The following is a 15,096-nucleotide window of genomic DNA, read 5'->3' on the forward strand; positions in this document are numbered from 1 at the left end:
ACATGCCTTCCTCTCTCAGCTATGAGATTACCCTATGTATACTTATAGTATATGCTTTTTAAAGATGTTCCATCTATTACTAATAAAGATACCTACAGTGCTTTAATGGGATTAAAAAATCAGGAGTGCTCTGGTGTGTGCTAATATAATGTCTGTGATCAGGTGCTTAAAAAGAGTATCTGGCATAGCTCCAAAAAATCCAAAATAACTAATAAAACCTAAAAATTGGAAGTGGCTTGTGTAATTTTAAAAACGTGATCTAATGGGACCAATCTGATCCATATATGGTTAATGAATGGGGACACATTCTAGTGTGAAAAATGTGCTCCAAATATGGTTAATCATACATAACCTTTTGGCCAAAACAAAAAGTATTCAAAATATATAGACCATTGCCAAATTAAAAACAAGGGCTTACACACTCCACAATCAAGTGTATTCCAATCAAATGCTGGCCAAGCACATCACTTCAACATAACATATAACACAATATCAAATTCGTTTTCTTCCTTCAAAACCTATCCAGTCTCAAATTTCTTCAGCTGGTGCTGTTAAATCAACTAAAACTAACACCCTCTACTAAAAAAACCACCATTACTACTGATATATCTCATAGAAACCCTTAAAAATGACAGTCAATTTAATGAGTCCTGGCTCTTAAATACTTTTTCAATGAGAGTGGCACCAGACCCCTGCTTCACTTACAGCACAAATTATATGCATGTCACATATATATATATAATTTCTAACCCTACTCATTCGTATTCATTATAATCATATATACACATATTTTCTTTTTATGCCTCAGATCACACCTCTTAAAAAGAATCATTATTTTTCCTCCCATCAAAATTGTATCTCACATGTGTGTGCGTGTGTGTGCCTAACTTTTCAAATATTCCTGCTAATTGTTAAACCACAAAAAACATATTATTTCAAAAATACCTGCAAAACATCCCAGTCTACTTTTCTATAAATCCAAACTCTTCATATCATTTCTCTAAGCTTCTCCATGAATATTCATCTATCATTTATTCCAGCCCTAATGGCATCACTAGCACAAACCTCCCAAACAAACTATTTTCAACTCTAAATTCATATTACTGCAATCGTTGTGGGAAACTGAGCATCTAATACCTTAACTGACTAAGCTATGTTGGGTCTTGCTCTCTCTGTGATTCCCCTCCTCCCTTCGTCTTCTACTGAAGGTTGTAGTTCTGGCAATACTTAGCCACTTGTTTGAAGTCTGCGCGGCAAAGCAAAAGAATGTTATCTTGCTTGACAAGGCCATAACGTGTGGCGCACTTTAAATTAACTGCTCGCAATATAAAAACAATGGATCTTCCTTAAACCTCTTTTATTTTTTTGATTTAATACATTATATCATATGCACATTTTTCAGACCTGAATAAAACGTACTTGAGCAAGACTTGCTTTAGTTTTTTTTCGTTTTTTTTAACTCAGCGCTATCAGAAGCGTGCTCTGTTTCTCTTTAAAGCAAAGACATTTTTAGGCTTTGTGTTACTAGAGCTGCCTTCACTGGCTCAAAAGATTGTGATTCTGTTATTTCTACAAACGCAGCCCACAAGCAAGCTTCTTTTAAAGCAGGCTGTCTGTTTCTACGGCGCACACAGGAGACGAGCATAGCAAAGAACATTTTATTTTTGCCTTTCTGCTTAACACAGTTATTATTTCCTTATATTCAACAGACAATGAATGATGCATCACAAAAACACACATACAAATATTGGCTAATATTGAAAACTGGGGGAGAGTTGTATCCTGGCTGGTGCTATACTACAGTTACCAGAATTCCCTGCTGCCACATCCTGGTACTTACCAGAGGGAGTCAACCGTGAGCACCTGAATCCAATCAGCCTCCCTGAATATTGCTGAGCCATGAAAACACTCTAGGAGGAGAACATCTTTGGACTGTTTGAGCTTACTGCAGCTGGGAGCCATCATAGCGCCCCTGCCACCCTTCCTTTTTGCTTGCATATCTAACTGGAGACTAGGGCTCCAGAGGGGCTGCACCTGGGCTTCGCATGCCTAACATTGGAGTGCCATACTGATGGTAAATCCCCCCATCCCCACTGAAGGCTAATATTGATCCTTCCGATCACTATTGTCTTTACCTCAAAATCCACTCCTAGTTCTTCCTCACTCTCTCCATCTACTACAACTATTACTAAGTGCAGGTTTACCTCTGACAAACTCCCTGACTACCTCTCTGACCTACACCACTCTGAACCAGCCTTCACTAACTTTAACATTGCTCTTTATGCTCCCTTTTCCTCTCACTAACCTCTTACTATACTCACTCCTAAATCCTCCCCTACATGGTCCTGGATTACACCTCTGATCCACACTCTTAACTGCAGCTCCATTTCACTGCTCCTCAAAACTGTTCCTCTGATCTTGACTTTGCCAAACGTGAATTCTATCTCTCTCTCATTTCATCACAGTCCTCCCAAATTAGGTGCCTCCAAAAATCTCTCAACTCAATTCTCTCACCTCTTACACCCACCTGCATCTCCTCCACTCTTTCCTCAAATGATCTTGCTCTCTACTTTGCATCTAAAATATCTACCATTTGTAATACCCTCACTAATTACCTTCTATCCCCTCATCCTGCTCACCTTTCTCCACCATTCTCACCCTCTTTCCCCGCTAACATGTCTTTCTCTGCCCCCACCAACACTGATGAGATGATTGCCCTACACCTCCAGGCAAATCCTTCCTGTGCCCCCCACTCATCCACTGTCCCCGCACATTATGAAGCACATAGCTCCCAGTGTTGCTCCACATTTTACTCCCTCTTTAACTCTTCTCTTGACAAAGCCTATAAAACAGCTACTGCCATCCATCGTCTTAAGGAACCTGGTCTAGATCCTAAATGTTCTGCCAACTTTCACCCTGTCTCTCTTCTTCTACACTATTCCAAAATCACAGAGCGAGTAGTATTCAATCCACTTACTGAGTTCCTAGATACTCACAACCAGGCCTCCAGATAAGGTGCTTACCAAGCCATTTTACGCATGAAAATCTTATAAATACGGCAGCTTTATTATTTTCCTGTGTACATTTACACACAGGTTTAGAGTAGAGGGCACTGCAAAGGTCAGGTTACTTGAAAGAAACCAAAAAGCTTCTTTTGATTGTTATCTGCATGGATGTAATTGCAAGCCACCTCTGAAACAGAATGTATTTCTCTGAAGCCTTTCAAAAAAAAGAAACTACACACTGTGATAAAAGGAATGGTTTCTTTCCATTCCACCTTGTTTTCCTAGCATATTAGGATTGTATGATTAATAAGAAGGAAAACTAAGTTGCAATTGAGAATAAATATTTTGTAACAAATTATGATTTTCTTCCCAGTGAAAGCAAACCAGTATTGCACAATAGTATTTTGCAGAGTTCCGGTGCTGTGTGCATAATCACGAGGAGGCACATCATTTTTACACTTATCATTTATTGTATCCTCTAATTATAAAAACAGTGTGTAAAATGATGACTATGTACTGTCTAGTTTACATCCATTCAACCTTCCAGTCAATGGGGTACATTACAATAAATGGTCAGTGGCAGCAGAGTCTTTACTCAAGGGTGAGCGATTGTCATTACACCAATCATAGGCGTTCTTGCCTCTCAAATCTTCAAGACTACAATTAAAACATCCAAAACCTGACTCTCCAGGAAGTGCAAGCGCTGTTCAAAAACAAGCAAATGAAAGTTGCATTGGTAATTGAAATATAAACTCTGTCCCTGTGATAATCCCAATAGGTATTTAACTTTATGTAGCGCTTCATAAATGGTTCGTCCAACACCTAGGTACTATGATTATTATACATCTGTCGATACTCAGTTAATCGACCTCTGAAGGATGTTAGCCAATAAGATAGCTCAGCCGGTTGAGCACTTGTTGCTGCAATCTGTGCATGATCTGTAGGTTGCAAGTTCGAATCACGCAAGGCCAACTCAGCCATTCATCCTTTTGAGGTCTATTAAGGAGTACAGACTTTGGTTTGGTGATAATTGTGATAAATATATTCTATGTACAGTGCTTTGTCAAAAGTGCTATATAGATAACCATTTGACCATTAAATTAGATATAGAATTTAGCATGGAGTCCTTGCCTCTCTGCAAGATTTTATCATAACATTGGCATACCATTAGGTAGCAATAGCTCCAGGAAACAAGGACTTTCATTAAAGATCAAAAGACAATTCTGCTATTGAACCTCAAAACACACAATAGAATTCATGTTTACTTTACTATGTAATTGGCTAGGTTTTTGTGATTTCAACATTTTAATATATGCAGGAAAGATCAAATGGCCAGACCGTAGAGAAATAATGAAAGGTACATTCTGTCACAATGCAAAAAGCTGCTGCATAGTAATGATTTCCATACAGTTTTTGCACACGTCGGCTGGCTCTCACATACTTTGTACTCTCTTGCAAAGGAGAAAATTAATGTTTACTCTCTTAAAATCGCATATACTCTCAAAGTTGAAAAATAGGGAGTAAAATACTCACTGCTCACAACCTTTGGGACCCTATTCAATCTGGCTTCCGACCTCTGCATTCTACCGAGACAGCTCTCCTCAATGTCAGCAAACTCATCTCTTTTTCTCGGCATGCAAACTTTTCATCTATTCTTATTCTTCTCAACCTCTATAATGCCTTCAATACTGTTGACCATTCTGACCATCTCTCTACATAATCTTGCCTTGGTATCAGAAATAAGGCCCTCGCTTGCTTTGCATCATACCTTGCACCAAACACTTTCAGGTGTCAAACAGCCTTACCTCCCCACTCATCTCCCTTACTGGTCTGTGGGTCTGTGCTTGGTCCACTTCTCTTCACTCTATATTGTTCAGCTGTTGGTACCCTTATCTCCTCTTACGGCTTCTTCTATCAACTCTTCGCTGACGATACAGAGATCTTCTTCTCCTTTCCCTCCTTATCCGATGCGCTGTTGTAGAAAATGTAAAACTGTCTCTCTGCCATCAAATTTTGGATGGTGTCTCACTCGCTCATGCTCAACTCCAATAAGACTGAAATTCTCGGTTGTCCATGAATTAAGTGAATTAAAAAAAAACAAATGGAGAAATGAGGAATTAGTTTGGTCGGAAAACCACAATTTCTGCTTGCTTTTTCACTTTTTCTTTTTTTAATAATGTGGGTGAGACACTCTTTACCCCCTCATAACCCCCTACCTTAACTAATACCCTTACCCAACCCCAATCCTGTATTTTAATAAAATGTACTAACATTTTTTTTTAAATCGAGCAAAAGAAATTCACTCATTTCTTCCTCGTTTTTGGGGGATTTAGTAATTTCTAAGGATATCAAAATTCTCTACTTCCCAGCCAAACAGGCTACCTCTTCTTCTCCTCCTCTTTTTCTCTTCTCTTCTGACTACCTACCTTACTCTGCTTCCTCTCGTAAACTTGGTGTAATTGTTGAACGATCACACAACTTCTCGTTCTTCATCTCCAAATCTGCCATTGAAACCAGACTCAGCCTCTTCAATATCAGAAAAATCAATAATTTTCTCCCTTTTATTACTGATTAACAGCGAATCTCCTCCTTAGTCCTTTCTAGATCTGACTACTGTGCCAGTCTCCTCTATGGCCTTCCCAGCTATGCTTTTCAACCTCTGAACAAAGTTCTCAACTCTGCGGTCTGCACACTTTTCAACCTTTCTTGCTTTAACTCTAACTCCTCTGGCCTTTGCCAGATTGGCTGGCTATCTATGAAACAAAGAGCTAAGTATAGACTTCTTCTCATCATCTTGACAACCATCCACAGACTCGCCCCACCATGCCCATCTGCTCATCTCAGTCCCTACTTTCCTCCTCTCATGTTAAGATCATGCTCAGCTCACCGCCTTTCCACCACGTGATCCCTCCCTCTCGTTTCTGATCTCTCTCTCTTCTCACTCTCCTGCTCTGGAACACTCTTCCTCTCCCTCTTTGTGCTACTCCAACTCTACCTCTATTTAAATCCAACCTCAAAGCTCTCCTTCTTTCCGAATAGCCTGTTTCCTAGCATTCTATGCTACTCCATCACCCTGTTTTCCTCTCTCCCTACCCTTTATGGACAACCCTACAGCACTTTTCCATCAGCCCTCCATCCCTAATTCAGGACTTTCTCCACCATCCCCTTCCTATGGTATTCTGTCCTGTCCTGATCCCTGGTTTGTTTCCACCCTCCCCTGCAACATCTGGTCTTCAAGTCACATTCTCTCACCCCATTGTAAAGGACCCATGTCCTCTGCTCTGTTATCAATGGTAAATTCTGTCAGCATTTGTGTCAAAAATGAATTGCTTTCCATGTGATTTTCATTCATAAATACAAAATCAATAAATACGTTCACTCTGTTGGTCAGTCAAGAATGCCCTCAGCCAATAAGAAGTTACCTTCCAGCTGCAGTCTGCACTCTCTTACCTGTTGAAGCCGAAGTTTGGTGTACTCATACTTTCAACTAATGTCTATTGTGGGCTCTGTAGCACTGGAATGTGGCACTGGTGTCGAACGGTCTCACTAACATTCTCAGTTATGCACTCATTTCCTTTTCAAATCTAGAAATGTGTCGCTTCTGCCTTGGGAGTATCAGCAAACCACATTGTTATCCGAGTGAAGAGGCTAGGCGGTGGATTTGGAGGAAAGGACACGAGAAATACTCTTTTGACAACTGCGGTAGCAGTGGCTGCGCATAAGTAAGTCACGTATTTTGATTGTTTTACCTATGGTAATCCTAATGTCCCACTTTTATGCTCAAATGTTACTTGCGTGAAAAACCTGCTGTTACATCAGGATGTAAATGAGTTTGTCACCACTTCTGATTGCATTTTGTGCTATGAATCTTGTTATATAATTATTATAATGAACATCTCTTATTCAGTATTAGCACTACCTGGCACCAGGGGGCGACATTTGTTTAATTGGGACTGTCTTCCAAGATACTATTGATCATTGCAAAATTTCATCCCAAATTATCAGCCTCCATATTGGAGAAATGTTTGAATACTGCAGAAGGAACCATTACAGAATACATGGAGCGGCTCTCATCTATAGTAACAATGATTGGCTCGGATCAGACGGCCCACAACTCAGACAATAAGCACAAGGAACTGATAATGGCAAAATGCTCTGCGTCCAAAATCCCACAGGTAACATATTTTGTAAGTCGTCACTTGGCTAAGCCATCTGCCCCATTAACGGGGGCTTCTGGTAATGACAGTGAGACCTTCTGGAAGGGGGCTTCTGGCTTCGGTGATTGACCCTTGGACAGAGGAGCAGTGCTTTATCCTGGATTTCTTGCCTGGGTGGGCTTGCACATTATATACACTGGGCCAGGGCAGGTTCCCCCACAACTAAAGGAGAAATGTTCATGTCTGGGGGAGGGGTTTCTTTGTCATGGACCCCCTGCTCTACATTATAATTTTATCACAGGTCACCTCAGAGTTCTGAGCCTTTTTTAAAGTAATGCAATCTTTGGCCTTTGTTGATTATGTTTGTATATTTTACTATTGACTCGTGCAGATGTGACACACAAGTCTCATGTTCCCATCTATACAATCCCACCCCCACACTTCAGTGCCAAAGAACAGACTGTGAAGTAGTCAAAAATCGAAATGAATTAAAATAATTGAAGCAACATATACCAAGTCGGTCTCCAGCTTTACCCTGGAGAGCCCTACAAAACACATGTAGCGAAAACAATGATCAATACAAATGCAATTGTACCTGCCTATTTGAATCTCACTATCACAAGTCCACAAAGGCATTCACTTTCAATCACAAAGGCTTCCTCTAAACATTATAATAATCTAAACAACACTAGGCATTATAACATTTCTGCTCAGCGTTAACTATTTTGTCAACAACACTATTTTCTCACTAGAATATTTTACATGATGCAAATATGTTTAAACATTTGATTTTCTCCAATATCAAGACAAGTATGGTACCAGAGAAAGCTATATCAATTAACATTCAAAGTACAAATATAATGCACCATCTCCCCTGTGCAGGTGTGAGATAGTGAATGTAATAACTATGTAGAGGCCACCTGACATACAGGCAATGACCAGCGAGTACGCGTTAAGCCATGTACATGCAAAAGGTGACTTGTTTGCATTGGCTCATGTAAGTTTGAATTCAGAGGTAATGTTCTTATGAATCTATATACTACCCTCATGAATCCTACTTTGTGGGGACTGCGTGGGTGCAGTTTGCTATAGCCGTGTGTATGTGACATGTATGTGTGACATGTATGTGAGTATGTGACATTCATTTTCTTTGTTCTTCTATAAATCAGTGTGTATGTGTGTGTGTCTTTCCTTGAACATGAAAATATTCCTTTCAATCCACATGTATGCACAGTTTTAAAAGGGCCGGCATGTAAAACTTTCAATCTCTTTATATTTTGGGGCTGGAGAAGTACTATTCACCAGTAACATATACTCATTTGAGAACCCCTTTCCCTCACACATTACCCCTGACTCTGCCTATGCATAGAAAAACAGGATTAGGCAGTTCTTAATGAATAGAATCAATTTATGTAGCATACATTTTGTTGCGCACCCATCCAATCTATGCTATGGGCTCCACCAGCGATGTTAACTGCATGATGTCTCAAACTATAGTGGGTCATGATTCCACTATGTTCTAAATGACTCAACGGCAGCTTCCACCACTAATTATATTTGCAAATAATACTTAGCTTTACAAAGGCAATCCCCCTTTTAAGTGTCTGCCAAAATGCTTTCTGATTTGGATTTCATTTTTCATTGCAAAGTGGACCGGGGCTTAAAGGAACCACACATCACTTTGTATTGAATAAATATAACAAAACGCAGAATATTTGTGTATTGGCATGTGTGTCCATATTTTTGAATTGCCCCTGCCTGCATTCCTTGTCCTGTTACCTTCCCAGATTTCACCTTGATCAAGTTGGACAATCAAGGAATTGGTAGGGGTTTCTTTTAATTTAACATTCAAGATGCAACTTCTGATTTTGGGAGCATCAGCAAGGGACCCGATCAGGTAGGCGTCATTCCTTCAAAATAGGTGGCTTATTTGGACACAGACTGCACAGAATGCACAGACTGGTCATTTTTCTATGGGCTGTTCTCTTCTCTTGAAGGGATCAATGGACAAATCTTCTCTCTGGGTAAATCCATCCTTTTGTTCTCCAATCTCCAGTTTTTTACCCTCCTTAGTCTTCATCACCCAAATCCATATTCCATCATTCAAGATCTTCTGTTCTATAGGTATTCCAATATATTTCCCTCTAACCGCTCCCATGGTTTGTCAAAGGTGTGGTTTCAAACCACCTGACTTAAAAGGTGTGAGGGATGCTGTACTCTTTCTCAAGAAATACTAATTTCACTTTTATACTCTCATTTCTGACTCATCTGTGCTACCTTTATAGAACTTATATTTTTAGACTCGCAAGAACATTTAAAGATTTTCGATGATTGAATTCTGATAATATTTGATGATTTTACCCGTTTTCACCATTTTCTGGCATTTTCAAACATAATGACATAATCCTTTTTCAAGAATTTGGCAGAGTTTACTGTTCTCTACAAACTGTCCAAAATATGGTGTCAATCAGTTTTTTGTGGTGATGCACCACTTAATTTCATTTTTACACATTTTAAGGTATTTCCTCTTAATTTTAAATGCATTTATTTCTTCTGCATGCAATTGAGGCAGTTTTCCACCAGAGGACGGAGACGATACACCACCTAGATATTCACTTCCCATGTCATCACTATCAAATGCAGATGAATTCACTTGTTGTGCATATTCTAAAATACCTTAACTAATCCAAGGCAGATGTCTATTCACAGCGCATCTAAATGTCATTCGCCCATTCTGCTGCCCTATCCTTGCTAATGCATTTTTGGTTACAAGTACTCTTTCTGGTTTTGTGTGTTAAGGCTACCTGCATGGACATCGGTTGAGTACATATGCCTAGAAGTGGGCTTATTATCGTTGAAAACGCTAATACTCAAACAAAGAGAATTCTTTTTAAAATCTAAAACTCTCTCAACCTGCCCTTTCTTAACATCGCTGAGTGCACATGACTGCCTTGACCACACACCTGAGAAAAACAATGGGTTTGTAAAGTTAGTAAAAAAGGCATTTTCCATGATTGACTGGAGTGAAATTATTGTGTGTATCCTATTGAGAATGCATTGAAACCTAGAAAATACATGTAATTTTCAATGTCATACAATTGTAATTTTTGATTTCCTCCGCTTGATCTTTTAGGCTCAGGAAATCACACATGGCTGAAAGAAAACATGCAATGGCATTCTGTCTGAACATGATAGTGAGCAGAATGTGCAGTCTGACAAGTGCCCTTTTGATTATGAAAGCAAAATAAAAGGCAGAAATCTCCAGTAAATACCAAAGCCGATGCATGTCATTTGTCTTGCGCCTGCCAAGGACCTCAAACTGTAGCCTAGGCATCATGATTTAGAATGCTTTCAACAAAAGGGTGATACTGATTGGGCCTCTTGACATTGATGAGTAAGGCCATCGTATCCTTGGATTTTAGTGAAGATGTAATGCCAAATTCTATGACATGGTTCGTAAATTCTGGCCAAATTAGCAACTGTGCATTATCAAAGCAAAGTGGAAGGTAAACTTCACCCTTCCAGCCACTGTTAGAAACTGTTGGAAAATGGTTCCTTTTCTTTGCCTAGGGTCGGTCGCCCGGTGCGATGCATGCTCGATCGGGATGAGGACATGCTGATAACTGGCGGAAGACATCCTTTTTTGGGTCGCTATAAGGTACAGTATTTCTGTGTTCATTACAGAAGTATCTCACAAACTTCTGCATTTTGTACAGTGCCAAAATATCACTGCCATATCAGTATCCCAGTGCTTGATGGGAGAACTATCAAGCACTAGGTTGGAAAGCGACGGCACGCGCAGTCAGGACAGGGATGGAAGCAAAGATGGCGAGAGTGGGAGAATTGAGACAAGGAAATGGGGGTGTAGTTGGAAGAGTGGGAGATTTGCGAACAAAGGGATCAAGGAATGGAAGTACAGATGAGAATAGACGAATGCAGGGCAGTGGGAGAGGAATGGGAGCAAACATTGATTGACTTATTCTTGTTCTTTGTGTATGTGATAAGCTATTTTTTTTTTTTTTTTGGTTGGATAATATAATCATCCTTTCAAATATATAACAATTCATCACTTTACATCACGTTAAAATAATATGTACATGTTATTTGTAATTATTTCATGATATGTATCACTTCAAAGAGAATAACACATACATTAATGATTCCATAAAAACACCATTTCATTTCATTACATTTCATTGTCCATCCGTTCACTTTTCGGGAAAATTGCATCCAAGAAATGATCTATTGCCACTCGCAGCGCTAATTTGGAGCTGTTAAAAATGCGTTGCCAAATTTCAATCATTTCCATATTACAATAGATATTCACTGAATATTTCTTAAAGTAGATTTTACGTTTAATGGACAACATAGGACAGGTCATTATACAATGCTCTAAAGTTTCTTTTCCAGCTCTATCTAAGCAGAAACGACAATAGTTCAATTCTGATGGAATTAATTTCCTTCTGGCAAAGAATTGGTCATGTATGTATGCTGATGGACATTTGGTGAGGTAGTCAGCCATTGTGCAAAAACTTTTGTGCACAAACAAGTGAGTAGTGAAATCCTTATATTTAAGGGAGGAATTTCGGTTTTCAATCCAATCATGTTGGTACATTTTTTGTTTGGTTCGTTGGGGATTGTGAAATAAAAGATCTAGAGTGATTGAGGCATCGGCTATAGCATCCAGTGTATATTTGCACCACAGCGTTGTGAACGCATAGAATACCACGGATGGATATCCCCATAATAGACTTTCTGAAAAGCGCACACATTCTCCACCTGATTTGTGATTGTAATGAAAGTAAGCCTAATTCATGTCGAATGAGAGGTAACGGGGTAGACTTGGGTAGATGAAGTAGTTGCTTCCAAAAGCGTGATTCAAGCTTGTGCCACCACTTATGATCTTTCGTCAAAAAGGTCTCAACACCATTCATAAGGCAGGGAATCTCTTTTTGTTGATAGAATTGCATAATATCTGTAAATGAAAATTTGCCAAATTCGCCTCTAAGTATTTTAGCTTGAGAGATTAAAGTTTGGAGTTTGCAAATCATCTCATGTTCAATGGTCTGATTAGACATTGGCCCTCATTACAAGTCAGGCGTTGGACCATGGTGCTATTAGCACCATGGTCCATGCCGGATTCCGCCATGGTGGATGGCGGAATTACCGCCCCATTCCAAGGTGATTGGGGCGGTAATTCCCCATTCACCATTTGCCCTTCCCCATTCCCATTTTTGCCCCATAGGGCATAATGGGGATGGGGAAGGCGCTAATTACGGCACCGTAAATTACAGTGCTGTAATTAGCACCAAGGTCGCTTAGCGCCTTGAACTTTAACGCCTGCAAAAAGCAGGCGTTAAAGTGTGAATCAGGCATTAAGGGTTAACGGCGCCGACGGCGCCGTTAAACCCTTAACGCCTGACTTGTAATGAGGGCCATAGAGTCTGAAATAGTGATTCCCAGATATTTATAATGTTAGACTTTTAAAAGAATCTCTTTTTGTAAATACCAATTGCAAGATCTTACTTTTGTTTTCACATGAGGTTTACACACCATTATTTGTGTTTTTTGTATATTGATCGTCAAATTGTTAGCAGACACAGGCCCTCATTACGACCCTGGCGGAAATTGAAAAACGATGGCGGAAATGCAATACCGCCATCGAATAACGCTCGGTGCGATCATGACCCGTCACCGCAAAGTACGATGCCATTAGCGACACCGTAGTGAACGCCAACGCTAACTGCACCAAGTACGCGCGCGCGCGCCATGCCAAACCGTAATTACCACCATGGCGCAACGGTACGCGAATTCTGACCCTAGCGGACATGCACCTAACGCCATCAAGCACGGCGGAAAGTACCATTCCGCCATGGTGAGAAGTACGGCATCGCGAACCAACCGTAAACGGCCCTACTGAGTGCCTGTACACCGCTCCCTGGCCACATTGTACAACCCCCCGTAGGTGCAATGAAGTCACACAATGCAACCAGTAAAATGTACTAGTCATCCATGCCTGCCAACGAACAAATGAATCTCAAGAGGGCCCAATGGGAGCTGCAGGGCACAGATGGCACGAATACAGAAGCCATACAAATGGACATGACCTCAGTCTCCCACCAAGAAACGCACGCAAACACAGGCACCTGTGACCAGCAATATTCCGATAATCACATCATTCCACCAATCCAACTGGCTGACCGGCATCTGTTACACAAAAGCTAATCCCCCGCCCCTGAGCATGACATCATCAAAACAGTCATAATGGCAGCCCTTATCCCTGACCTCACTGGGCTTCGTAGGCAAACGCGCCCAGCACAGTACCACGCAACTATACCCCGAAGCTGGAACCCAATGCAGATCTCCTCACAATACATCGCTCCCCAAATAGTAATATGCCACATCACTTGCAAAGAAGAACGCTACACGGTTCATATCAGAATAGAAATTTAATGCACAACAAATTCTCCAAGCCCATACAGCCATTAGGCCATGAACTCCAAAATACATTTCACCATTGTGGGCTGCATCCGCAATAAATGACCAGCTACTTCTTGTGTGACGCCCTGTTCCTTCATGGTACACAGGGGCTACATTCTCATACGAAAAGGCAACATGGAAGCGCCTAGAACCGCAGGGCCGTCCCAATAGGGAGGCACTAGTCCAGCTGAAAGGCCGAAATGTTGCTCCTAGCCACTAGTACTGCGTAAGGGCATGTGGCCCATTGGCGATCGTCCCATAAGATCGTAATGCTGCTCCACTGATTAACACGAAGCAGCAGGTGTCGGGAGTAAAATCCATCTGCAGGAGTGGCATACAGATGGCAGTGGCAAAAGGGGAGGAGATACCTGTCAACCAAATGAAATGAAAAAGAATAGTATGGCCATCAGAACTACATTTGAATTACTCACTTCAATGATCACACCAAATCCACAGCCATATGCATGCTAGCCCACTCCAAAGGATCATCACCACCCAAAAACCACTTGCGAATCATAACCATCCATATCGAGGTGAAAACACTATCACAAACGAGTGTACCTGTGCATGCGTCTGTTAAAACAGAATCCATCAGATGGGATTGGTAACGTGCATAGACACAAGTGTCTGAAGGCGCGTCGAGACAGGGAGGGCTCAACAAGGCCAGATAGACGATGGTCCCACTATGGCAGCCCTGCATCACATAGCGCAGGGGAGGCGGATAGATTCCAAGAAGCCCTGTACATGGCAAACTCTGTATCAAATCATCTGTCCATGCATCCATACATCATTCCCTCATCCCGTAATGAAAACGCCTGTTTCCATACTCACATAACATGTGAAATTTCCATTGAGTCTGTGCGTTATGCAGCCTGCAAAATCCACTGTGCCCCAGCCCGTAATTCCAGTGTTGTGAAGTAACATGTATTTGGGAACGTCCGGCCTCATCGCCCACGTCGCTATTGCGCATCCCAAACTATTCATATCAATCATTGCATCCTCGCCATGGCCCCTGTCCCAAGGACATTGAACAATAGAACGTTATATTTGCAGTCAGACCTGTGGGCATCTCCTCGCCGCTAGCTGAAAACCGAAAGCGCTGCCCTTCGAATTCCTCATTTGCAACATCACGTCGAAAAGGCATCTGTGGCCGCTTGAATTCACAAATTAATCCATCTAGTGCGGCTGTGAGTGAAAATGGCAACTGCCTTCACTCACAAATGGGACGCCCCGACCGTCGGTGAACCTCGGTACAGTGTTGCATGAGGGTCCACCGTTACTCGAGTACTACGTTCCACTGACCCTTCACAAGTCTGTTCGCGACTGCAAAGATAGTATGTGAAACAATGGGACCATAGCCGAATGAACATATCAACCAATGTTACACTGCCATCGGGTACAAATACATGATTGTAATAGCAAGATGCCATTCGTCGAATTGCAGCGTTGTGTGC

General features: G+C 41.1%; 1 protein-coding gene across 2 annotated transcripts in view; it reads left to right on the plus strand.

Annotated features, from left to right (window-relative positions):
- Window positions 1-15,096, plus strand: part of LOC138468214 (xanthine dehydrogenase/oxidase-like) — a 1,072,878-nt gene that overhangs the window by 800,088 nt on the left and 257,694 nt on the right. For both annotated transcript variants that reach the window (XM_069608673.1, XM_069608674.1), the window contains exons 22-23: window positions 6,594-6,727; window positions 10,733-10,820. In XM_069608673.1, coding sequence (XP_069464774.1) covers window positions 6,594-6,727; window positions 10,733-10,820 — 222 coding nt within the window. The remainder of the gene's footprint in view (window positions 1-6,593; window positions 6,728-10,732; window positions 10,821-15,096) is intronic.

Source organism: Ambystoma mexicanum, chromosome 4q, assembly GCF_040938575.1.
Source record: "Ambystoma mexicanum isolate Mex_15411 chromosome 4q, UKY_AmexF1_1, whole genome shotgun sequence".
Classification (NCBI taxonomy): domain Eukaryota; kingdom Metazoa; phylum Chordata; class Amphibia; order Caudata; family Ambystomatidae; genus Ambystoma; species Ambystoma mexicanum.